This window comes from Nicotiana tomentosiformis, chromosome 10 (genome assembly GCF_000390325.3).
Source record: "Nicotiana tomentosiformis chromosome 10, ASM39032v3, whole genome shotgun sequence".
Classification (NCBI taxonomy): Eukaryota; Viridiplantae; Streptophyta; class Magnoliopsida; order Solanales; family Solanaceae; genus Nicotiana; species Nicotiana tomentosiformis.
In genome coordinates this window covers 55,915,026-55,941,888 of record NC_090821.1, presented here as the reverse complement: position 1 = coordinate 55,941,888, position 26,863 = coordinate 55,915,026, and the positions used below count along the sequence as shown (strand labels likewise).

At 36.0% G+C, this 26,863-nt stretch overlaps 1 protein-coding gene across 1 annotated transcript; it reads left to right on the top strand.

Moving 5' to 3' along the window:
* The first annotated feature begins 589 nt into the window (after positions 1 to 589).
* LOC104090050 (uncharacterized) lies at positions 590 to 22,859 on the top strand. The gene is made up of 3 exons (XM_070186919.1): positions 590 to 643; positions 1,278 to 1,391; positions 22,044 to 22,859. The coding sequence occupies exons 1-3, from the start codon at positions 590 to 592 to the stop codon at positions 22,857 to 22,859; spliced, it is 984 nt and encodes a 327-aa protein (XP_070043020.1).
* The last annotated feature ends 4,004 nt before the right edge of the window (positions 22,860 to 26,863 follow it).

The following is a 26,863-nucleotide window of genomic DNA, read 5'->3' as shown; positions in this document are numbered from 1 at the left end:
TCTCTCTCTCTCTCTTTTGGTTGGTTTGTTGCTCTTCACTTCATGTTGAATTAAATATGAACGAATTTATGTTGCTGATAGTGGCTTTTTTAGCTAAACCGTTTAGCTAAATACTGCATGGTTTGACTTAAAATTTTCGCTGCACCCCTTCATCAGGAAATTTTTAAAAAAAGTTGAACACCCTTGGCTTGGCGTGATTCCTGACTACACCATTGGCTGGATGACCATCTCCTTGACTCTTATCAGGTTTGTTCTTTCCATATTCATCTGAATACATGTCCACTCATTCAGTTTTCTTTTACACCTGAGCATGTTCATTTGTTAGTATCATACTTGGTGTTGGTTGCCTGCTCTTATACCAGTAAAAAGAAGGTTATCTGCTATACTATTAAACCTAAGAGCTACTAAGATTTTGATTAATATGGGTTAATTCCTTTGTTGCTCATAATTAAGGGGAGAGTACCACACTCTTTAAAGTGTTTGATATAACCTTCTAGATCTATTTCTTATGAAATTTTCTGGTGAGGTAAGGAATCCATTTTGTAGTGTATGATTGTATGTATCGATCATTTAGGCTTGGAAACAGAAGATGGAGGAGGACCTCAGCTGGGGAGATTTCCTATTGAAGGCTTTTCAGCAAGAAGTGAAGTGTTTGAATAAATGTCATCATTGATTTGTGATGAAACTTGTATTGTCTTTATGAGCAAGAGCTCATATATTTTCATCTGATTTCTCCTGGAAACATTAGAAATCTGAAATGATTGTTCTTGGATACCAAACAACTTGAAGTTTAGAAGTTTGTGTTTCAAGTGTTTGAATGAATGTCAAGATTGATTTGTGATGAAACTTGTAATGATTTTATGAGCAAGAGAGCATTTACTTCTTTTTTTATATAATAGTATCACTTCGTACAAAACTGCACTAGGAATTTTGGTTGCTGATTATACATTCAATTTCTGGACCTATTTGCTTCTCAAACTGTAGCTCTCAAAGCAACCAATTGTTGTTTATTCCATCTGTTGTTACCAAGTAGTTGGTGTTTATACAGCCTATCACAAAAGAACTAGAAGCCAATATTGACATTTTGCAGGCCTGAGGACAAATCAAATCCACAAGACGAAGAAGATGATAAACTTAGATAATTTCTGTTGTGCTAAACCAGCTTAAAGATACTCGTAACATGATGTGATATTGTTCGATTTGCGCCAAGCACACATGATTTTGCACAAAATGCCTCACATCATTAACCCTTTTATGTGGTTTCCTTTTCTTTTCAGCTACAAATGTGGGACGTTATTCGCAGATCCAACAATTTCAATGCTCAGTCTTACTTAGAAGTTGGAACTGATCTGGTTAATGTCTTTGCTGCATTTGATCTCAAACTTTTCTTGGTTCGTAAAAGCTCCGAGTATTCCCTCATTGCATCCGAGCTTATCCTTGTTTTTGAAGGACTCATTAATTAAATTTAACTTTCAAATGTCATAGCTGGTGTTTCTCAATTAAAATTTTCAAAATTTTGTTGCAATCTTCATTTTGTTATCTTGCAACCTTGGAGCAATGATAAAGTGTCTTCGTGTGACCTATAGGTCACGGTTTGAGCCATGAGAGCAACCACTAATACTTGCATTATGGTAAACTGTCTCCATCGCACCCCTTGATGTGCGACCCTTCCCCGAACCCTATGTGAAAGCGAGAGCCTTGTGCACTGTGCTGCCTTTTTAACATGTAATTACAGCTCTGTGGAAGCACCAAAATCAGTAAACAGAAAAAGCTAAAGTATAAAGGCAGCGGCATGAGAAGTAGTATTTAATAACTAGTGAGGAGAATGTGCAATTATCAAAATAACAAGACTTCAGTTTTTCAGAACAAAATTTTATAAAAGGTCCACTCAAAAGTAAGTTACCAGTTACAACTTCAATGATCACAAGAATGTAATCCATGACTTGGGAACCTATGTTTTTTTGCCTCAATACACGACCAAAGTGAAAAAGGCTATGAATGTTAGTCATGATATAATATATACATTTGTGAATAACATGGGTGAATTGCTACTCCCTCGGGATCACTTTAATTGATTTTTTGCCTGTTTTTACACATATTAAGAATTCATCTTTTAGCATTAATTAATAATGAAATTAACCATATTAACCTTAATTTGTTCATTGGAAATACAACAAATATTCCTACGCTCTTTACTCCAAGGATAACTTTGGAAAAAAGAAGTTAGTTCCTTCTTGATATCTAAAAAAATCAAATATTGTAGACCATAAAAAAAAATCAATTAAGTAGATCGGAGGGCAGTGGCGGATCCACCCCTTTAGAATGGGGTGGCATGGCACCCGCTAAGATGATAAAATTATCATATCCTTATGTTAAAATTTTCCTAAACTAGGTTAATATTTGATCCTGCCACCCGCAATTGTAAACTAGATAAAGGTGCCATGGCTGGTAGACCTTTTTGAAAGCTTTTCTCAGGTGTAATTCAAGTTGCAATTTATCTTGAATCTTGTTCGACTTTTCCTTTTCTTTGTGCTTTTTATTTCTTTTTATCCGAGTCAGTTATCTTTTCGGCTACCTCCCAATTTTCTATTTGTCGTTTTGTTATTTTTTATATTTTTCTTTCCTCTATTCTATTATTTATATGTGGTCTCTAGCAAGAACACTTAAAAAAAGAGACTCAAAAAAATTAAAATTCTATAAAAAAACATTCCTCTTAATCTCAAATATATGGGTTTTCTTCTTTTAAATCTGAGAAACTTGGGTCTTGATGAAAATTTTGGATTGAGATCAAATTCATTTTTCATCTTTTTTTTTATATCATAACAATTTGTGTTATTCTATCGTTATTAAATATAATTTAAATTTATTTACTATTAAATTATGATAAGAAGTAAGCATTGCTTAAAAAAGATATGAGATTTATGATTTTGATTTTTGGGAACTTGTAATTTATTTAATTTCATACTTATGGGGTATAATTTATCTATTGAAGATATATTTTTTAATTTTTTTATTCCGGTGTGATTCCCTTAATGAAGATGTTCTCTTTCTTGTGTGAATTTATTTTTCACATACAGAAAAAGACGTAATTTCCTAGTAAAAATGTTGATTTTACTTTTATTGTTATATATAATAAAGGTTTATTTTCTTATTTAAAATGCTAATTCTGTTTGTTTTTTGATCTCTAAGATGTAATTTTCGTATTTGCAAATAAAAAATACCTATTAAGTTGACCCGAATAAACTAAAAATAATCCAATAAACGTTTCTACCAAACTTTGTTTTAATCATTATAAGGTGTACATTAAAAGAAATTATGGCACCCGCCACCTTCAAATCCTAGATCCGCCTATGTCGGAGAGAGCAGTATCAATTAGTTTCATCAATTGAGTGTGCTTGCATCTGCACGAGCAAATCTTATGTGGGTTACACTTTTCAACTCCTCGGATGTGAGCACCTAATTTTTGACTATGCGTGAATTATTTTCCACTCATATCACCAATACCTAACTTCCCACTTCTCCCACTCTTACTCTTTAACAATTCACACTTCCACTCTCTCTTACTAATATAAACACATACAACAAAAAGTCAAAAGGAGGAGGAGAAAAATAAAAAAAAGGGAGGAGGAAAGTCAAAAAAGAGGGGAAAGAAAACATAAGGGATCGGGGAAAAGTGAGCATTTCTCCTCCTTCTTTGAAAAAGAGCAGGGGCATTATTTTTTCTCGATTTTCCATCCGAAAATGCTGCCCTCAACCACCCCAAACCAGTCCCTCTTTTTAGTCCAGAAAACACACCCTTTTACCCCTAAAAAAAATAAAGCTAAAAATAACAGCTGAAATGTCCTCAAAACTCACTTGAAAAATGCCATAAAAATCAGCAAAAAAACAACCTATTTTTTCAGCAAAAATCAGCTGCGAAAATAGCCAAGAAAAAGCTTAAAAAAACGGGCAGCAATTTTAGCCATTAAAAGAGCCAAAAAACGCAGCAACTGCTGCTTATCTTTTCCTGGAAAAAATGACCTCCCTCAACCCGAAAACTAGTTGAGAACTCAGCTAAAAATCAGTTCTTTTCCACCCCAAAACTAACCCCGAAATAGCCAACAAAACACGCTCAAACTGGCCTTTAAAACATCATTTTTAATCGAGTCGAGGTTCCAGTGCGGTCTCCTGTCGCGGGTCTTGTTCATGTTTTTTATCCAGATGTAGCTTCGGGGTTTCATGTATTTTTGATGATGACAGAGCTTCATGTTTGGATTTATTGAAGAGGCTTATTTGCTGAACGTAAAGGTTCATTCTTACCATTTTTTATTGAAGTTCTTTAGTCGTTCTATTAATTTGTTTATTGTTCATGAATCCTTGTCTATGTGTTTTGCTTGTCTTCTGTTGATGCCATGAGTATAGGATTTCTTCGAATGTCTCATTGTGAATTAATTCTGTTTAGAATATTGGGGAAGGCAGTAGCTGCGTGAATATTGGCCATATGATTTTGGGGTATATCAGATAACAAATAATGGGCCATGTGTTTGTTTGGCAGCAATTAATAGATTGTGGGTTTAAGCTAGTAGTAACATTAATGGGCCATAGAAATTTAATTAATTTTTTATCCTTAGTTTGTTCTACTCCACATTATTAACTAGTATTTAATATTATGCATATAGTAAATTATTTGCTTGTGCTTTTAGCCTATCCCTCATGTTAGTGTTTAAACGGGGCTACGAGAAATATGTTTGGCCAAATAAATTTATTTTGCTGGCCCATTTTTTATAATAAATCAATATAAAATATAGTAATTATTTTGAGAGTAATAACATATTAATAATCCTTTATCATGATTGCGGATTCGCTTGTGTAACGCTGTTATAACAAAATTAATAAACTTCATCTCGATCACGCATTCGCTTGCGTAGTGTGGTTACGACATCTTATTTTATTCAAAACTTCATTTGATAATTCTAATAATCAAGCATTAAGAGCGGATATGTAAAACATGGAAATTCATTAAAATACAGTTTGTTCAAAAATAATATAAGCCAAATATAGTCAATAAAGCGACTGTGCTAGAACCAAAGGACTCGGGGAATGCCTTACACCTTCTCCTCGATCAACAGAATTCTTTACCCGGACTTTATTTTTGCAGACCAATAATGATAGAGTCAAACCTTCCTTTGACTAGGGATTCTAATAAAAGGTGACTTGGAACACCAAAAATCAATTTCAAGTGGCGACTCTGATTGACAAAATAATCCCTATTTCAAAATTGTCACTTTAATTGGAAAAACTCTTTAACCCAACCTTTGTGGGGTAAAAAGGGGTGTGATAGCTCTGGCGACTCTGTTGGGGACAACTAGAATTCGAGCTTGTACATGTTGACTTTTATTTGGCTTTATTAATTTTGTATATACTGTGATTTATTTGGGTCTAATGTGCTACTTGCCTGCTTTTTACTGCTTTGATATTGTTGAACTATACATATAAACTGTCTTCTCACGTACCCCCTCTGAGTCTTCTTGAAATTAAAAATTGGGCATTTGCTTGACATAGCCCGCTTTCTTTGAGGTAGCCGAAGTGCTTGTCACCCGGTGAAGGATTTTAGTCACACATGTTTTAGGCGGGGAGCACCACCAGCTAAGCCGGAAAGCAATGCTACCGGTACGCTGACCCTATTCGGCTCGAGTTGTCCACTCGAGTAAGCCAGTCTAGATACCTTCTCCAATAGGATTTAAACCTAGAAGAACAAACATCATGGTTGGTTTGTTGGTTTGCAATGGTGAATCATGAAAATAATCCAGGATCACTCTATCATCATCTTCTCAACCGAAGGAACAAGAACCACTATTGTTGATCCAATTAAGGTCACGAAAAGGCAAGTAGACAAGTTGATGATAAAAATGGAGGCAAATGTTGGCTGACTTCTACCAGTTTTGAGCAGCAGGACATGCTCTACTTGGATGATCTGTGATGATAGGGAGACATCAGAATTCGTCCAAGTCATTTGACAAATTAGTTACTGTGAAAGTTCCCATGCTGTAAGTCCTAAAATTCGATAGCCAATATGGTGAGCGGTTTGATCAAAAGTCAAAATTTGAGTTCTGAATCCATAGCAATTAAAATGGTTGAATGCCAAAGTAATGCTGATGTGCAAGTCTGTGGCTAACATATCGCCTAGTAACTGGAAAGTCACTCCTCTTTTAGCCATTAAGGAGACATGGTAGCTTATTTTGTCCTCTTTTCTTCTTCTTTTTGTGTTATCGGACTCTACTATCCTTTATTCAATAAAAAACAAAACAATCAGTCATTTTATGTCCATTTTTTGCATAGTTCTTTTCACGCTAGTTCTAGTGATATGACATGGATGCAGATCTTTGGCCAGATCCTAGAAAACTAATTTAGTCTTGAACTGGTTAACTGAGAACAAGACACTTTTGAGGATGAATACACAGTCAAAACACTTTAGAATTAAGCTCGGTTCAAATTCATGTGGAACTAGAATAATCATACCCGTGGGGTTAATGATCTTTACCTACAAATCATTGTGAAGATCGAGTTTGAGGAAGAATTAATTAAAGTTTGGTGGAAAATTTGACATTAATGGATGGAAAATGTCTTTTGACCACTATACACCAAGAAGACAGATATGTTCATCAATGTTGTGATCACGAAAGGATACTATGTTCGGCATTCTCGAGGCTGGGAGGCCCCTTTTCGGCTATCCAAATACTTTATACCCTTTGTTACCCCTTTTGAGCCTATGTTATTTTGTTTGACCACCCTCTTTTGGAATCAAGTGTAGAGTCAAAAGACAAAAAAAATGAAATAAAAAAAAAAGTTCATGCCCCAAGAGTACAAACTGGGGCAACTCTTAGAAAGTTCAAGTGAAAAAAGAATAAGAAAAGAACAGTCAAAGATCCATGCCCCCAGGAAATAAAAGTTGGGGCAATTTGTTTTGAAAAAAGAAAAGAAGAAAAAATAAAGAGATAAAAAAAATAGTTAGGTAAGATGTTTGAACTACGTTTGACCCAGTTCCATAAAAAAAGGATACGTAGGCATCCTTACACGGTTCGGTCCAACCAAATAAGAATTTCAAAAATAAAAATTAAAAATATCCAGTATCTAAAACTGGGGTATGAGTTTGTTTTAGTTTTTTGAAAGAGTCGATTCCAAGAGTTGTAAGTGTAAAACCCATCATATTGAGTCTACTTTAAGCCTTCATGCCGTCCTTTCTTTCTAACCATATCCAAAAGCCTTCCAAACAAGACCTCCTGATCAGTTTTGAGAATGCCAAGGGAAATACGCAATGAGTAATGGTTGTCATATGGAGGACATGGTCATGTTCTCACTCAAGGAATCAAGAAAAGAGAATAAAAAAAATGAGAGAGTCTTACTAGTGAAAACCCTCACACGCACTGTAAGACGACGGTAAGTAGAGATAAATAAATGAGAGAGTCTTACTAGTGAAAACCCTCACAGGCACTGTAAGACGACGGTAAGTAGAGATAAATAAATGAGAGAGACTTGTTGATGAAAATCTCTCGGGGCACCACTAGTCGAAAGTAAGTCGTGAAACTGATGCAAAGAATTAACATAAACAAGACCGACTTCAAGGCCCGAAGGAATAACGAAAGGAATGATTAGATCAGTTTGATAGATCAGGCCGTTGAGTCCAAAATGCATGTCATGATCATTATGGCTAGTTTTCTCATTAAAAAAAAACCCAGTTCCTTCCTGATGAAGGGATCTCTTGTAAATATTGTTTATTCGCATCATTATATCCTTTGCTTTGAGTCAGTCCTTGTTAAAACAAGTAAGAAAGGATTTCAAAATCTGCTACCAGCCTTTCAGTTGCACAAAGCAAATTCTGTCCAGAACATTCAAGATAACATTATCGGAGAAGTAACGTGCACACACAATTGTTACAGTTGACAAGTCTTGAGGATTCGTGCAGTACAAAGGTTCCCTCGAAAGATATTTCTGTCTAACTACTTGTCAAAAACAAGCAAAGAAAAGACTGCAAGATTGATTACGAGTTCCCTGTATTACTCAACAAAGACTATGAAGTGTGCACATCACGCAAAAGGCGCATACCCAATTGCGATTCTCTCTGACAAATAAATTGCTAAAAAAGCAAGAATCCATTCAAGATATCAGAAAATGTAACCTAAGTAAAGATCTCCAATTGGGATAAGGCTTATTGAGACACAAACACAATCATGGTTAGTACAGAGATCAAAAGTCTCTTGAAAGCAACAACAGAGTCTACCAGTAATGTACCCAACTACCAATACAGTCGGTCTTCCTGAAGCTAATGGGCACAAACGTCAAGCTGCCAAAGACACCAAGGGCACAAACCGACCACCACTTTTACAACTCACAAATTTTCTTTGTTTGAAACAAAAACAAAGCAGTGCAGGATGACGATCCTTAAAGGACGAATATCACCAAAGGTAAGTTTTCGCAAAATCTCCATTTTTTTCCAGCATGTATCACTATTGTTCATACATATCATTTTCGTAGCTTAACCCAGGTAGAATCTTTCGCCTAGGCGGATCTAGCTCATAATTCCGAGTAGAAGTACTTTTCGCTTAGGTTGTTTTATGTAGTTTAACCCAGGTAGAATCTTTTCGCCTAGGGGGATCCAACTCATATATCCAGGTAGAAGTACTTTTCACCTAGAATGTTTTTTGTAACTTAACCCAGGTAGAACCTTTTCTCCTAGGGGGATCTAGCTCATAGTTCCGGGTAGAAGTGCTCTTCGCTCAGGATATTTTGCGTAGCTCAACCCAGGTAGAACCTTTTTTCCTAGGGGGATCTAGCTCATAGTTCCGGGTAGAAGTACTTTTCGCCCAAGCTGCTTTACGTGGCTTAACTCAGGTAAAACCCCTTCGCCTACGGGGATCCAGCTCATAGTTCCTGGTACAAGTACTCTTCGCTCAAGATGTTTTACATAGCTTAACTCAGGTAGAACCATTTCGCCTAGGGGGATCTAGCTCATAGTTCCGGGTAGAAGTACTCTTCGTTCAGGATATTTTACCTAGCTTAACCCAGGTAGAACCTTTTCGCCTAGGGGATCCAACTCATAGTTCCGGGTAGAAGTACTCTTCGCTCAGATTGTTTATGTAGCTTAACCCAGGTAGAACATTTTTACCTAGGGGGATCCAGATCATAGTTCCGGGTAGAAGTACTCCTCGCTCAGGATGTTTTACCTAGCTTAACCCAGGTAGAACCTTTTCACCTAGGGGGATTTAGCTCATTGTTCCGGGTAGAAGTACTCTTCGCTCAGGATGTTTTACCAAGCTCAACCCAAGTAGAACCTTTTCGCCTAGGGGATCCAGCTCATAGTTCCGGGTAGAAGTACTCTTCGCTCAAGTTATTTTACGTAGCTTAACTCAGGTAGAACCTTTTCGCCTAGGGGGATCCAGGTCATAGTTCCGGGTAGAAGTACTATTCGCTCAAGATGTTTTACGTAGCTTAACCCAGGTAGAACCTTGTCGCCTAGGGGGATCTAGCTCATAGTTCAGAGTAGAAGTACTCTTCGCTCAGGATGTTTTACATAACTTAACCCAGGTAGAACCATTTTGCCTAGGGAGATCCAGCTCATAGTTCTGGGTAGAAGTACTCTTCGCTCAGGATGTTTTACGTAGCTTAACCCAGGTAGAACCTTTTCGCCTAGGGGGATCTAGCTCATATTTCCGGGTAGAAGTACTATTCGCCCAGGTTTGTTTTACGTAGCTTAAACCAGCTAGAACCTTTTCGCCTAGGGGGATCCAGCTCATAGTTCCGGGTAGAAGTACTCTTCGCTCAGGATGTTTTACGTAGCTTAACCCAGGTAAAAACTTTTTGCCTAGGGGGATTCAGCTCATATTTTCGGGTAGAAGTACTATTCGCCTAGGTTTGTTTTACGTAGCTTAACCTAGGTAGAACCTTTTAGCCTAGAGGGATCCAGCTCATACTTCCGGGTAGAAGTACTCTTCACCTAGGATGTTTTATGTAGCTTAACCCAAGTAGAACCTTTTTGCCTAGGGGGATCCAGCTCATAGTTCCGGGTAGAAGTACTCTTCCCTCAAGTTATTTTTCGTAGCTTAACCCAGGTAGAACCTTTTCTCCTAGGGGGATCCAGCTCATAGTTTCGGGTAGAAGTACTCTTCGCTTAGGATATTTTTTGTAGCTTAACCCATGTAGAACCTTTTCTCCTAGGAGGATCTAGCTTATAGTTCCAGGTAGAAGTACTCTTCGCTCAGGATGTTTTACGTATCTTAACCCAGGTAAAACCTTTTTTCCTAGGGGGATCCAGCTCATAGTTCAGGGTGGAAGTACTATTCGCTCAGGATGTTTTACGTAGCTTAACCCAAGTAGAACCTTTTCGCCTAGGGGGATCCAGCTCATAGTTCCGGGTAGAATTACTCTTCGCTCAGGATATTTTTTGTAGCTTAACCCAAGTAGAACCTTTTCGTCTAGGGGAATCTAGCTTATAGTTCCGGGTAGAAGTGCTCTTCGCTCAGGATGTTTTGCGTAGCTTAACCGAGGTAGAACCTTTTTGCCTAGGGGTATCTAGCTCATAGTTCCGGGTAGAAGTACTTTTATCCCAAGCTGCTTTACGTGGCTTAACTCAGGTAGAATCTCTTCGCCTACGGGGATCCAGCTCATAGTTCTGGGTAGAAGTACTCTTCACTCAGGATATTTTACGTAGCTTAACTCAGGTAGAACCATTTCGCCTAGGAGGATCTAGCTCATAGTTCCACGTAGAAGCACTCTTCGTTCAGGATGTTTTATGTAGCTTAACCCAGGTAGAACCATTTCGCCTAGGGGGACCTAGCTCATTGTTCCGGGTAGAAGCACTCTTCGCTCAGGATGTTTTACGTAGCTTAACCTAGGTAGAACCATTTCTCCTAAGGGGATCCAGCTCATATTTTTGGGTAGAAGTACTCTTCGCTCAGGTTGTTTTACATAGCTTAATAGAGATAGAACTTTTTCGCCTAGGGGGATCCAACTCTTATTTCCGGGTAGAAGTACTCTTCGGTCAGGTAGTTTTATATTGCTTAACCCAGGTAGAACCTTTTTTCCTAGGGGGATTCAACATTTTTTTAGTAATATAGGGCGCCAACCCCTGATTATATTTCATATCAGTAATACAGGGCACCAATCCTTGGTTACATTTCATTTTCAGTAATACAACGATCCAACCCTTGGTTACATTTTCTTTTCAATAATATAGGCCACCAACCCCTGGTTATATTTTCTGCTCACTAATACAGTGCGCCAACCCCTGGTTACATTTCCTTTCAGTAGTATATGGCACCAACCCCTAGTTACACTTTCTTTAAGTAATACAAGGCATCAACCCCTGGTTAAACTTCCTTTCAGTAATACATGGCGCCAACCTCTGGTTACAATCCTTCCCAGTAATACATGGTACCAACCCCTAGTTACATTCCTTTTCAGTAATACAGGGTACCAACCCCTGGTTATATTCCTTTCGGTAATACAGGGTACCAATCCCTGGTTACACTCATTTCGGTAATACATGGTACCAACCTCTAGTTACACTCCTTTCGGTAATACAGGGCACTAACCACTACTTACATTTTCTTTTCAGTAATAGAGGGCACCAACCCCTGGTTATATTTTTTTCCCAGTAATACAGGGTACCAACCCCTGATTGCATTCCTTCCTAGTAATACATGGCACCAACCCCTAGTTATATTTTCTTTTCCGTAATACAGGGTACCAACCCGTAGTTACATTTTCTTACCAGTATCAGGATACACCAATCCCTAGTTGTGTTTTTCGACATAGGGTCACCACTCCCTAGTCTCCTTACCAATATAGGGTACACCAATCCCTAGCTATATTTTCCAATATAAGGTCTCCACTCCCTAATTGAGAGCTTAAATGCAGGGTCCACCACTCCCTGATCTCCTTTTCCAGTATAGGGTATACCAATCTCTAGTTGTGCTTTCCAACATAGGGTACACCACTCACTAGTTAATTTAAGCTTAAATGCAGGGTACACCACTCCATGACATCTTTATAAATATATGGTACACCATTCCTTAGTCGCATTTCTCCAACATAAGGTACACCAACCCTTAGTTGAGACATCATTTTGATAAGAATGGTACACCATTCCAAAAATTTTAAAAAAATTAAAATCATCTTCATGTTTTCCCAGGGTACACCATTCCCGACACTTTAGTGCTTTTAATAAATAAATAGTTTAGAATTTTGTTATAATAACTCACGAAATTTTCCTAGTGAAAAGTGAGGCAGAAAAAATTCGTCCGTTTGTTTGTTTTGGTGTCTGGGCAGGCTTTACCTCGAGGCACAGGGTTCGAGATGACAAAAAGAAGAATTCTCAATCCAGAATAAAGAAAAGAAAAGAAAAAGAAGTGAATCAGAATGCAGAAGCTGATAAAAAGATGTGAACTGCTCAATACATGATCGAAGTCACGAGCATTGCATTTTCCGTCTTCATCAGAAGAGGCCGTAGAAGAATGAACCGTCACCTGCAGCTAGCAAGCATCAAAGTTCAGATCAGAGTCTGCGTGAAGAACCAGTCAAGATTCAAGATCAAGTTTTAGAAGACTTATAAATAGGAATCTTGTAATTCATAGCTGATAGGCTTGTTTAGTTTCTTTTGATTTTGATATACTAACAGGATCAAAGACCGGAGCCTCGACGGAACCCCACTCAATTCTCCAACTCAGCATTCCATCTTTTTTCTTGAACTACACGTGACTTGATTCCCTTATAACCCGAGATATGTAGGCTGCCCAAAACCAGGACTCGGTTATATTCTTCTCTTATCTTTTACCTTTTGAATAATGGTATAGCCAAAAATTAGTCATATCGCTCATCTTTTCTTTTCCTAAAAACTCTTCATGTTTCCAAGCAAAGAAGGACATGCTGTGATCACCTAATTTTTGACTATGCGTGAATTATTTTCCACTCATATCACCAATATCTAACTTCTCACTTTCCCCACTCTTACTCTTTAACAATTCACACTCCCACTCTTTCTTACTAATATAAACACATACAACAAAAAGTCAAAAAAGGGAGGAAAAAAATCAAAAAGGGAGGAGAAAAGTCAAAAAGGGGAGGAGGAAAGTCAAAAAGGAGGGGAGAGAAAACAAAGGGGATCGGGGAAAAGTGAGCCTTTATCCTCCTTCTTTGAAAATAAGCAGGGGGATTTTTTCCCCTCGATTTTTCATCCGAAAATGCTGCCCTCAACTATCCCAAACCAGTCCCTCCATTTATTCCAGAAAGCACACCCTTTTACCCCTAAAAAAAATCGAAGCTAAAAAAAACAGCTCAAATGTCCCCAAAACTCAGCTGAAAAACGCCATAAAAATCAGCAAGAAAACAACCCATTTTTTCAGCAAAAATCAGCTGCGAAAATAGCCAAGAAAAAGCTCAAAAAACGTGCAGCAATTTCCAGCCATTAAAAGAGCCAAAAAATGCAGCAGCTGCTGCTTATCTTCTCCAGGAAAAAATGACCTCCCTCAGCCCGAAAATCAGTTGAGAGCTCAGCTAAAAATCAGCTCTTTTCCACTCCAAAACTGACCCCGAAACAGCCAACAAAACACACACAAACCAGCCTTTAAAACACCATTTTTAATCGAGTTGAGGTTCCGGTGCGGTCTTCTGTCGCGGGTCTTGTTCGGGTTTTTTATACGGATGTAGCTTCGGGGTTTCATGTATTTTTGATGATGACAGAGTTTCATATTTGGATCTATTGAAGAGGATTATTCGCTGAACGTAAAGGTTCATCCTTACCATTTTTTATTGAAGTTCTTTAGTCGTTCTATTAATTTATTTATTGTTCATAAATCCTTGTCTATGTGTTTTGCTTGCCTTCTGTTGATGCCATGAGTATAGGATCTCTTTGAATGTCTCATTGTGAATTAATTCTATTTAGAATATTGGGGAAGACAGTAACTGCGTGGATATTGGCCATATGATTTTGGGGTGTATCAAATAACAAATAATGGGCCATGTGTTTGTTTAGGAGCAATTAATAGATCGTGGGTTTAAGCTAGTAGTAACATTAATGGGCCATAAAAATTTTAATTAATTTTTTATCCTTAGTTTGTTCTACTCCATGTTATTAACTAGTATTTAATATTATGCATATAGTAAATTATTTGCTTGTGCTTTTAGCCTATCCCTCATGTTAGTGTTTAAACGGGGCTACGAGAAACATGTTTGGCCAAATGAATTTATTTTGCTGCCTCATTTTTCATAATAAATCAATATAAAATATATTAATTTTTCTGAGAGTAATAACATATTAATAATCCTTTATCATGATTGCGGATTCGCTTGTGTAACACTATTATGACAAAATTAATAAATTTCATCTCAATCACGTATTCACTTGCGTAGTGTGGTTACGACATCTTATTTTATTCAAAACTTCTTTTAATAATTCTATTAATCAAGTATTAAGAGCGGATATGTAAAACATGGAAATTCATTAAAACACAGTTTGTTCAAAAATAATATAAGCCAAGTATAGTCAATAAAGTGACTGTGCTAGAACCACAGGACTTGGGGAATGCCTTACACCTTCTCCTCGGTCAATAGAATTTCTTACCCGAACTTTATTTTCGCAGACCAATAATGATAGAATCAAACCTTCCTTTGACTAGGGATTCAAATAAAAGGTGACTTGGAACATCAAAATTCAATTTCAAGTGACGACTCTGAATGACAAAATAATCTCTATTTCAAAATTGTCACTTTAATTGAAAAAAATCTTTAATTCACGACAATCCAATACTTATCTTTTGTGAGGTAAAAAGGAGTGTGACATCGGACATTGTGGACTGTCTCATTCAAAAAGCTTAAATGGTTAGAAATGTGACAATTTTATTTATCTATTGTAATTTTGCAACATGTCCCATTGCATGTCTGATTTCTTCTGTTTGGGTTAAAAAGGTGACCTAGCTATTTTTTTTTCCCAAGGATTCCACTTTTTATGTGCAACCATCTTTAATTATCTTTAGTATATGAGAATTGTTTTACGTTGTGGATATGCACAAGTTTGATAGTTCAAAGCACCTTTGAGTAGTTCGTGATGAATGAACCTTGGTAATGTGAGGGTTCACCAAAAGAATATATATATATATATATATATATATATATATATATATATGTGCAGAGCTGATGCATCCATTGAAAAGTAACAGGTCTTCCCCACGTACACTTTGTGGAGTCAGAATAGTGTCAAAATATAAAGAAGCAAACCGACAAAAAAAGCCAAGAAAAATCAATAAGACGGAATTGGTCAGAAACTTATTGAATGTGGGGTTGAAGTCAAACCCTCTGCTGGTAATTGGAGTACTAATGTCAAAAAGACGGAATTGGTCAGAAACTAAAAACTGAACAACAGTTTTTGACAAAAGGAAACACAATTAAATGGGGGGATTCACTTAAATAGAGATGAAGCAAAAAACATAGTCAGGCTGCAAAATTAACTTGGGAAAGACACCAATAGAGCATATGGAAATTGGAAAAAACAGCAACCCCAAAGCAAAGAGACTGAAGTGGGGATTTTATGCAACAACAATCCCAGAAGAAAGCGAGCAAAGCAGAAAAATCAGAGAAGATCATTTTAATCCTTAATAAAATTTATTAGCTTGTCAAGGAAAATATAAAATCACATACACAAACGTGTGAATTAAGGGCATCATGTCTATTTTGTCTTTGTGTTACAACATTTAAATCGTAAAGAAAAAGTAATGACTCATTCTAACAAGAATACTCTCTTATAATAAGAGCAGTATGTTTCCACAATATGGGGTGACATTGAGACTTTATTCTTCATATGGATGTTTGTTTCTTGATTGGAAGATATTTCTTTCAAGCTTATTATCATGGGTTATTTGCAAAGCAGAGAAAAACTTTACATTATTTTTTCTTTCTATTACTAAGGCATATTCAAAGGAACCTGCTGATGGACTTCACTGACACTGTAATTACATTGTTCAAAACTGCTTGAGCAAGATTTTAAGTATAATCAATACTTGGGATGACAATGAAATCGGTGCCAGAATAATAAGAAGGATTAGAAATATGCCTTGAATTTATGGCTACTATCTCAATTCCAAAATAATTCAAAATACAATAAAATAAATCAAGCAGAGTGTGGCGCGAGATACAAAGTGTTAGGATCGGGAACCCGGATAGTGCGGAATATAGCCAAACAACGGTATAATGACAATAACAAAGACAATGGAAGTTGATAACAACGACAATTAAAGTAGATAAAGAAGACACAAATTTAACGTGGTTCGGTCAAAGTGACCTACGTCCACAAGCGGAGAGGAGCAATTTACTATAACAATAAGAGTACAAAAGAGAGTACAAAATTAGAGTAAATACTCTAATTAATCCCAAATACCCTAAGATAATAACCTCACAAGATCACTCCAAAGAAAGGGTTCACACAAGTGCTTCCCAACAATAACTCTCATACAAAACACTCTTAATAAATGAAGAAAGGAAGAAACAAGAATTGAAGACAAGTCTTGTTGGTATGTCTAAAATAAACTAATGACCTTCCGGCAAAAAAGTCTTGGCCTCTTAGGTGTAAAAGAAGAAATACAACTTGTGCAAATGATGTCCAACACACAATTCAATATTTTTGGGTCCCAAAGAATATTACCAACAAAGTCTACACTTTGCAAAGATGCTTATGCTTATGTGAGATGGACTCCATTAGTCAAAATATTGGTCATAATTACAAATCTCCACCTTGGCCTAATTTTGGCTGATATAGTAAATTTTCTCCACCTTCTCCGCAAAAGCCCCAATGGGCACATGTCAAAATTTAATGCTATCAAAATCAGACAAGTTGTCTGATACTGAAACTGTAGTAAGGTCTATAACAGTGGATCCCAATAAAGTATACAACGAACCAGATCTGTGTGCTTTCATGATCACAAGAGCATCTTGAAATTTTTTTAAAACTCCACCTTCACTAGTGTATTTGTACCCAAGGGATTCTAAAGTGCCCAAAGATATGAGATTTTTCTTCAACTTAGGAACATATCTAACATCGTTGAGAGTTCTCACTACATCATCGTGCATTCTGACCCGAATTGTACCTTTGTCAATAACGTTACAAGTAACATTGTTACCCAGTTGGACAACTCCACCTGTAATGAATCATATGTAGAAAATAAGTCTCTGCTAGGACACATATGATATGAACAACCGGAATCTAAAATTCACTCATTGTCTAATCTGAAACTAGTTTCAGTTGCTAAAAATATAGTTCCCTCAATCTCATCAGTTGCTACACTAGCTTCGGCGGTGTCAGTATTTTTGTGCTCATTTTTTCTTTCTTTATGCTTTTCTTTATTTTTAAGTTTATAGCATTCAGAGATATTGTGACCTTTCTTATGACAATAGCGACACTCTATTATTGTATCTGGATATGGAGTCGGGTTTTCCCCTAACAAACAAGCCAACTTACACTTGAGTTCCACTAGCTTCCCCAGTAATATCACTATCTATCTGTACTTTTGATTTTAAGATAGATTTAATATCCTTATAAGAGATATTATCCTTTGCATAAAGTATAGTATCTCTTATATGCTTAAAAGATGGGGGTAGAGAACAAAGCAATAATACAGCTTGATCCTCATCTTTAATTTTAGCATCTATATTACTCAAATCCATAAGAATGGAATCAAAGATGTCAAGATGAGAAAGAATAGAGGTTCCTTCACCCATACGAATTGTATAAAGCTTTTGCTTCAGGTAAAGTCTATTTTCCACCGTCCTCTTCATATATAAGGTTTTCAATTTTTCCCACATTCCTTTGGTTGTGGTTTCTACAGAAACTTCACGTAAAATCTCATTTGAGAGATTTAAAATGATACTTGCTTTTGCCCTTTTGTCTATGACGGCAAACTCCTCATCCGTCTTTTTATCCGGCTTCTTCTCCTTTCCTTGCAACGCCAAGTCTAAGCCATCCTGAATTAGGATAACTTGCATCTTTAATTGCCATATTTCGAAGTTTGCACTTCGATCAAATTTCTCAACATAGGTCTTTGTTAGAGTCATTTTGGCTATTGAAACTAACCCGGTTAGATCTGGCTCTAATACCAATTTGTTAGGATCGGGAACCCGGGTAGTGCGGAATATCGCCAAACAACGGTATAATGGCAATAACAAAGACAATGAAAGTTGATAACAACGACAATTAAAGTAGATAAAGAAGACACAAATTTAACGTGGTTCGGTCAAAGTGACCTACGTCCACAAGCGGAGAGGAATAATTTACTATAACAATAAGAGTACAAAAGAGAGTAAAAAATTAGAGCAAACACTCTAATTAATCCCAAATACCCTAAGAGAATAACCTCACAAGATCACTCCAAAGAAAGGGTTCACTCAAGTGCTTCCCAACACTAACTCTTATACAAAACACTCTTAATAAACGAAGAAAGAAAGAAACAAGAATTGAATACAAGTCTTGTTGGTGTGTCTAAAATGAACTAATGACCTTTCCTTTTATAGGCAAAAAAGTCTTGGCCTCTTAGGTGTAAAAGAAGAGATACAACTTGTGCAAATGATATCCAACACACAATGCAATATTTTTGGGTCCCAAAGAATATCGCCAACAAAGTCTACACTTTGCAAAAATACTTATACTTATATGAGATGGACTCCATTAGCCAAAATATTGGCCATAATTACACAAAGTCGATGTGAACTTCCGGTGACTCGTTGGCAAGTATTCCTTGTTTTAAGCTGACAGAGATTGGACTCCTAACAACTGGCAACATAGTTTTGATTCTCCCCCTCCAAGTACAATGGAGAAAGAAGGATAGTTCAGCTCCGCCTCAGACGTGGGCTAAGCTACATCCTATTACATTGTGTATATACATAAATTTTATATTTTAAATATATATAACATTAATTGAACATTCTTTATAAAGGAATTTTTCTTGCTTCTTTCAAGTTTGAACATTCCATCGGCCTCAGAGATGCTTGACAATAACGAGTAATTGACACTTTGATGCACAATATAGTTCACACCGGCAGATAGCAAGGTGCTTGGGAGGACAATCGATGTGAACTATATTGTTTGTTGAATTATAAGCTCATGATATCAAATCACGTGACCGATCATTTGGGACCAAACCATATATATTCTCTAAAATAACAAATCATGATAACTAAGGAAACTCATTAAATTGCAACAAAATAAGCGTACTGCAATGCAACATAATTTCTGCGAGTTGGGCGTGGTGTATAAACATCACGAAGGTTTGCATTTAAGTATGTCTTTTTTCTCGTTTCCTGCTCAGTATACAGTATCGAGACCCACTAAATTCGAATTTACATCGGAAAGTCCCATATTAGGAGGGATAGGGGAGGAGGGGGTAAAATACTTTCTAACCGGAAGTTGTATTTTCCGGTCACTATAATTTTTGTGTGAGTTAGTGAAAGTTTTATGATTTTTGTGTGAAAAAATATAGTTATATGTAGGGGTGTATATAGGTCAGGTTGGTTCGGATTTTTCAATTACCAACCAAACCAATTGTGTCGGGTTATTAAACTTAAAGACAAAATCAAACCAATACAAGTCGGGTTTTTTATCTCGATTTTTCTCGGGTTTTTGAATTTTTTTGGGTTTTTCCCCCATAAAGTCTTCATAACACAAAACAAAGAATATGTGCTCCAAATATTTCTTTAATCCTAGTAAGAGATAATTATATAAGGTGTTTTTCAAGAAAATAACATAAAATATGAGATGCGCCATGGCATTGTATATATTAAAATATTCAACAATAAAGATAATAAAATCGCATACAACAAATATTATTAATAAGCCATAGTGAAAATAAACATAATCTAAAATTACTAAGTTGCTAAAATAAGTACGACTAATAAGTACTATTATTTATATGACTAAATACTAAAATTAATAAGTTGCGCATTTTATCTAAACCATGGAAAAACTAAAAAAAAATAGATATCCAACACTATTATCATTCTGAGTACAATTGAATTGAATGTCTTTTGTTGGCATTAATATCGATTTGATTTTGGTTTGAGATTTGTTTGAGTTACTAACATTTATGGACTATAAAATTTATTGGAGCATTAAAAAATTATAAGTCCAAACTTGAAATAATACGTTAGATAAAATTATGAAAAAGTTTAAGAAATATTTATAAACTACACTGCAATAAATATTTTCATATAGTGAATATATTTAAAACTTCTATACATGTAATGTCGGATTGGTTTGTTTCGCTTTGACTTTTTTTAGTTAAAACCAAACCAAATCAATTATGGTCGGGTTGTTTTTCCCAATACCAAACTAAATCAAACCAAACTTTAGTCGGATTTGTTTTCTCGGTTTGATTCGGATTATCGGTTTGGTGCGGTTTGTCGATTTTCTTTGTACACCCCTAATATGACTTTGATGATAAAACAATTATAATTATATGACTATTTGTGAAATTTACCCGAAAAGAAAGGCACTTGGATTGTTTCTATTTTTTCCCATTGATATTGAACAACCGAGTCAAGATTTAGAGTAATGAGATTTCATAAGTGAAGCCTTAATCTGCAGTATTTCCTATAATGTTTAGACAATCACAATAAATGAGAGTGCTCTTTTGATCTAAACAACAGTGTGAATCGTGTCATGTGAGTCCAATTCATTCAAGGTTACTTCATTTGTTTCTTTTCTGTTTTTAGTGTAAAGCAGACAGGTTTCTTAGTCCAATTAATGCAGAGTTTGGTATACCTTTTTCTCATATAAGCTGAGAAGGTAAGGCATGACGTCCGAATTCCCTATATTTATTTTGTTCTTTGTACATCTATTGACAACGTCTGATGAGTTGTAGTCTATCCCATAAGAATTTGACTCATTTTCTTTTCAAACACTATTTATTTTACTATTTCGTTTTATTCTTAATGACATAATTTATTTGCTTCATCATTTTCGCTCATTTAAATGAGAATACATGTGAAACTCTCGCTCTCTCTATCGTTTAAAAATATTTTCATACTTTATATATATATATATATATATATATATATATATATATATATATATATTTGACTTACATATCAAAAGTCTTTCTTTAATCTTTTAAACTTTCTGTTCAGTCGAACTTAGTCATATAAAATGTGTTACATTTTTAAGGGGTGTGAATGAGAAATGGAAGAGACACTTCTTGGATTGCACCTCTTCATCTCACCCATTCATTGGCGTGTGAATGAGAAATGGAAGAGGCACCTCTTGGATTGCACCTCTGCATCTCACCCTTTAATTATCTATAAATAGAGAGGCTTAGCCTCATTTTTCACCACTGAAAAATCTGAAATCTCTCCCCTCAATTTTCTGCATACTGCATTGGTTTTTCAAAAGCAAAACGTAAGTATTTTGTGTGATTTGCTCTGCTATTTGAGTTCGCCGAAATTCTGTGATTTGAAGTGCCGTTATCATATAATAGATATTCCGTTCTATCTTGGGAGGAATTAATCTGCAACCTTGGGCATTGTGAGGGGATTAAATTCTTTAAGGAAACACAAGAAACTTGTGGGCTCGGAATTTTTCCTGCTTTATTTTTTTTCTTTAAACTAACGTTTATCGATTTACTGGTTTTGAATACAGATTGATAACAAGCTTAAGGAATTTAATATTTATTTCTGTATTCATCTTACTTTCTGCTTTGGGAGACTAAAATCTTTTTAATTTTCTACTCCCGTTTTGGAGATTAAAATCTTCGAATTTTCTACTCCAGTTTGAGATTAAAGTCTTTGTGACTTTTTACTCAATCCGAGATATAAAAACTCAGTTGTTTGTATTCGGTTTGAAGATATAAAAACTTCACCGAGATACTAATTTTGTTTGTCAATTTCTTTTACAAGACAACAAGTGCGGAACAACAAAATAGTTCTGTTGGGACTACTACTGAAATGGCAACTGCGTCTTCAAGTCGCACAACTCCTGCACCGGCGATGACACCAAAAAAAAAAATTTCGTAAAGTTTTCCGATGTGGACTTTAAGCGTTGGCAGCAGAAAATATTCTTCTACCTGACCACACTCAGTTTACAGCTCTTTATCAGCAAAGACATTTCAGTTCTGAGAGAAGAAATTCTTGAAAATGAGCAATTTGTGGTCACTGAGGCATGGAAACATTTTGACTTCTTATGCAAAAACTATATTTTAAGTTGCTTGGAAGACGGCTTGTACAATGTTTATAGCGTCATGAAAACATCAAGAGAATTGTGGAATGCTCTTGAAAAGAAGTACAAGACTGAAGATGCTGGACTAAAGAAGTTTGTGGCCGCCAAATTTCTAAATTTTAAAATGGTTGACGGTAAATCTGTCATAACGCAAGTCCAAGAATTGCAAGTTATTGTTTATGACCTCTTTGTTGAAGGTATAAACCGAGTCAATATTTTTATTCAAGATATTGATTATTTTACTAATTATAAATTTATGATTGAAGGTATGGTCATAAATGAAGCGTTTCAAGTTGCGGCATTTATTGAAAAGCTGCATCCGCTGTGGAAGGACTTTAAGAATTACTTGAAATATAAGCGCAAGGAGATGACGCTTGAAGACCTTATTATTCGTCTACGGATTGAAGAGGACAACAAGGCTGCTGAGAAGAAGTCTCGTGAAAATTCAACAATTATGGGTGCAAATATTGTTGAGCAAGCTTCAACGAGCAAAAAGAGAAAGAAGTCATCTGGTCCAAAGAATTACCCAAGCAAAAAAAGTTCAAAGGTAATTGCCATAACTGTGGAAAGGTTAGACACAAGGCTACTGAATGTCTTGCACCAAAGAAGGACAAAAAGAAAAGTCAAGCAAACATGATTGAGAAAAATGATGAAATAGACGATTTATATGCCATGCTTTCAGAGTGCAACCTAGTCAGAAATCCTAGAGAATGGTGGATTGATTCGGGAGCAACTCGTCATGTTTGTGCTAACAAGGAGTTGTTTACTTCTTATGCTCCCGCTGGACCCAACGAAACAGTTTTTATGGCAAATTCCGCTACTGCAAAAATTAAAGGAACAGACAAGATAGCTTTGAAGATGACTTCTGGCAAGATTGTGACTCTAAATGATGTCCTTCATGTTCCTGAAATGCGGAAGAATTTAGTCTCGACATCACTTCTAGTCAAGAATGGCTTTAAGTGTATTTTTATTTCCGACATGGTTGTAGTTAGTAAGAATTAAATATATGTAGGAAAAGACTACCTTACGGAGGGCCTTTTCAAACTCAATGTACTTGCCATTAATATGAATAAAATTTCAGCTTCTTCTTACTTGCTTGAGTCAAATAATTTATGGCATGAACGTTTAGGCCACGTCAACTTCAAAACTTTGTGAAAAATAATTAATTTGAAAGTATTGCCTAAGTTTGAATGCAATAACTCGAAATGTCAAATATGTGTGGAATCAAAGTATGTTAAACATCCTTATAAGTCAGTTGAAAGGAATTCAAATCCTTTAGACTTAATTCACACAGATATTTGCGACATGAAGTCAATACCATCTCGCTGTGGGAAAAAGTATTTCATAACTTTTATTGATGACAGTACTAGATATTGCTATATTTACTTACTTAATAGTAAAGATGAAGCAATTAAGGTATTCAGACAATACAAAAATGAAGTTGAAACGCAACTAAACAAAAAGATCAAAGTGATAAGAAGTGATAGGGGTGGTGAATATGAATCTCCTTTTGAAAAAATATATTTGGAATATGGCATTATTCACCAAACAACTGCCCCTTACTCACCGCAATCTAATGAAATTACGAAAAGAAAGAATAGAACATTAAAAGAGATGTTGAATACCTTATTGATAAGTTCGGGTTTACCCTAGAACTTGTGGGGGGAAATATATTCTTACAGCGAATCAAATACTCAACCGATTCCTCATAACAAAACGCAATCTATTCCATATGAAAAATGGAAAGGTAGGAAACCCAACTTAAAATATTTTACAGTGTGAGGGTGTTTAGCTAAAGTGCAAATTCCTAAACCCAAAATGGTGAAGATTGGACCGAAAACGGTTGATTGCTTTTTCATAGGATATGCAAGAAATAGTAAAGCATATCGTTTTCTGGTTCATAAATCAGAAAATCCTGACATTTATATTAATACAGTAATCGAATCTGATAATGCTGAATTCTTTGAGAATATTTATTCATATAAAAATGAATGTGAGTCGTCTAGTGAAAATTCTAAGCGACCTCGAGAAGAAGAAAAGGAAAGTACGTTTAATGAGAAAAATCCAAGAAGTAGTAAACGTCAAAGGACAACTACTTCCTTTGGACCCGACTTTCTGACATTTTTGTTGGAAAATGAGCCTCAAACGTTCAAAGAAGCAATGTCTTCCTCGAAAGTACAATATTGGAAAGAAGCAGTCAATAGTGAGATAGAATCCATATTAAGTAATCATACTTGAGAATTGATTGATCTTCCTCCGAAAAATAAATCTTTGGGTTCTAAATGGATTTTCAAAAGGAAAATGAAAGTTGATGGTACTATTGACAAATATAAGGCAAGATTAGTTGTTAAAGGGTTTAGACAACGAGAAAGTTTTGATTACTTTGACATATACTCGCCTTAACAAGGATTACATCTATCCAGGTGTTAATAGCGTTAGCCGCCATGTGTGGCCTTCAAATTCATCAGATGGATGTAAAGACAACCTTCTTAGATGGAGATTTAGAGGAAGAAATCTATATGGAACAACCTAAAAGGTTTGTAGTTTCCGAAAAAGAAAAGAAGGTGTGTCGACTTGTTAAGTCACTTTACGGACTAAAACAAGCACCAAAATAATGGCATGCGAAATTTGACCAAACAATGTTATCAAATGGTTTCAAGAACAATGAGTGTGACAAATGTGTTTATATTAAGAATACTCCAAATTAAATAGTCATTGTTTGTTTATTTGGGGATGATATATTGATAATGAGTAATGACATTGCTAACACAAATGCTATTAAGCGCATGCTTACTAGTAAGTTTGATATGAAAGACTTAGGAATTGCCGATTTAATTTTGGGAATTAAGATCCTTCAAACTCCTGAAGGTCTAGATTTGTCTCAATCTCATTATATTAAAATGGTACTTGAAAATTTCAAATATTTGGACTTTAAAGAAGCAAAAACGCCAATTGATTTAAACCATACTCTTGTAAAGAATAAAGGTCAAAGCAAGTCTCAATTGGAATATGCTCGAGTGTTGGGAAGTTTGATGTACATTATGAATTGTACACGACCTGATATAGCTTGTACGATAAGTAAACTTAGTCGATACATAAGTAATCCCAACCAAGCTCATTGGGTAGCAATGAAACGAGTTTTGGGATATTTGAAATATACCCAAGACTATGCATTGTATTACAATAATTATCCCGCAGTTGTTGAGGGATATAGTGATACAAATTGGATCACCGGATCAACGGAATCAAAATCCACAAGTGGATACGTTTTTACCATTGGTGGAGGAGTAGTGTCTTGGAAGTCGTCCAAACAGACATTCATCGCGTGCTCTACAATGAAGTATGAGTTTATAGCTTTAGACAAGGCCGGTGAAGAAGCTGAATGGCTCCGGAATTTCGTAAAAGACATTCCATTTTGGCCCAAACCTGTGGCACCTGTATGCATACATTGCGACAGTCAAGCAGTAATAGGAAGGGCTGGGAGCGTTATGTATAACGGAAAATCTCGTCACATTCGACGAAGGCATAATACCGTTAGACAACTACTCTCTAGTGGAATTATTACAATTGACTATGTAAAGTCAAAAGATAATGTATCAGATCCGCTTACAAAAGGCCTACCTAGAGAGGCGATTGAGAAGTCATCAAAGGGGATAGGACTATGGCCGAGGACAAGTCACTGTGGCGATAACTCTACCTAGAAGACTGGAGATCCCAAGATCTAGGTTCAAGAAGATCAAACAAAGTCATTAATAACGGTTCAACATTGTCAAATAAAATTTTTTTTTGGTCCATTCTCGTGATGAGAAAATGTTCAGTACCAAGGATAAATCGTTAAGGCTTTTTAATGGTTTTTAAATTTGATACGGGGTATATCAAATAGTGTATCTACGGGATAACACGCTTAGGAATCACCTATGTAAGTGTGAAGTGTAAGCCGCTTCAAGGAGAATTCTGTAAGGCCAGTTCTCTACGCACTTATGAACCAGGTGGTGTTCATGGCTGAAACGAACACAACAATGAGAACCAAAGACGGTTAAGGGTTGATTGTGTGACTTATGGTTGTCTAGGTATACACTAAAGTTCGAAGGTTCAAAGATATCAAATCTACCGATTGACTGAGTATATCCGACATAAGCTCACTACGGAAAGTTCAAAAGGAAACCTACTTATCTAGATGCGATTAATCTTTAATTGCGAATTACACAGTATTTTCATGCATGTTTTTCCACATATGTCCATTCCCCATTCATGTGGGGGATTGTTACGTTTTTAAGGGGTGTGAATGGAAAATGAAAAAGGCACCTCTTGGATTGCACCTCTTCATCTCACCCTTTCATTGGGGTGTGAATGGAAAATGGAAGAGGCACCTCTTGGATTGCACCCCTTCATCTCACCATTTCATTGTCTATAAATAGAGAGGCTTAGCCTCATTTTCCACCACTGAAAAATCTGAAATCTCTCCCCTTAATTTTCTGCATACTGCATTGGTTTTTCAAAAGAAAAATGTAAGTATTTTGTGTGATTTGCTCCGTCATTTGAGTTCGCCGAAATTCTGTGATTTGAAGTGCCACTACCACAGAATAGTTATTCTGTTCTATCCCGGGAGGAATTAATCCGCAACCTTGGGCATTATGAGGG

Coding starts and splice junctions, on each gene's coding strand:
- LOC104090050 (XM_070186919.1), top strand. CDS start 590: ATGGAGGAGGACCTCAGCTGGGGAGATTTCCTATTGAAGGCTTTTCAG. Junction 644..1,277: donor TGAAGGCTTTTCAGCAAGAA/GTGAAGTGTTTG, acceptor TTTTCTTTTCAG/CTACAAATGTGGGACGTTAT. Junction 1,392..22,043: donor TTGATCTCAAACTTTTCTTG/GTTCGTAAAAGC, acceptor GTGGACTTTAAG/CGTTGGCAGCAGAAAATATT.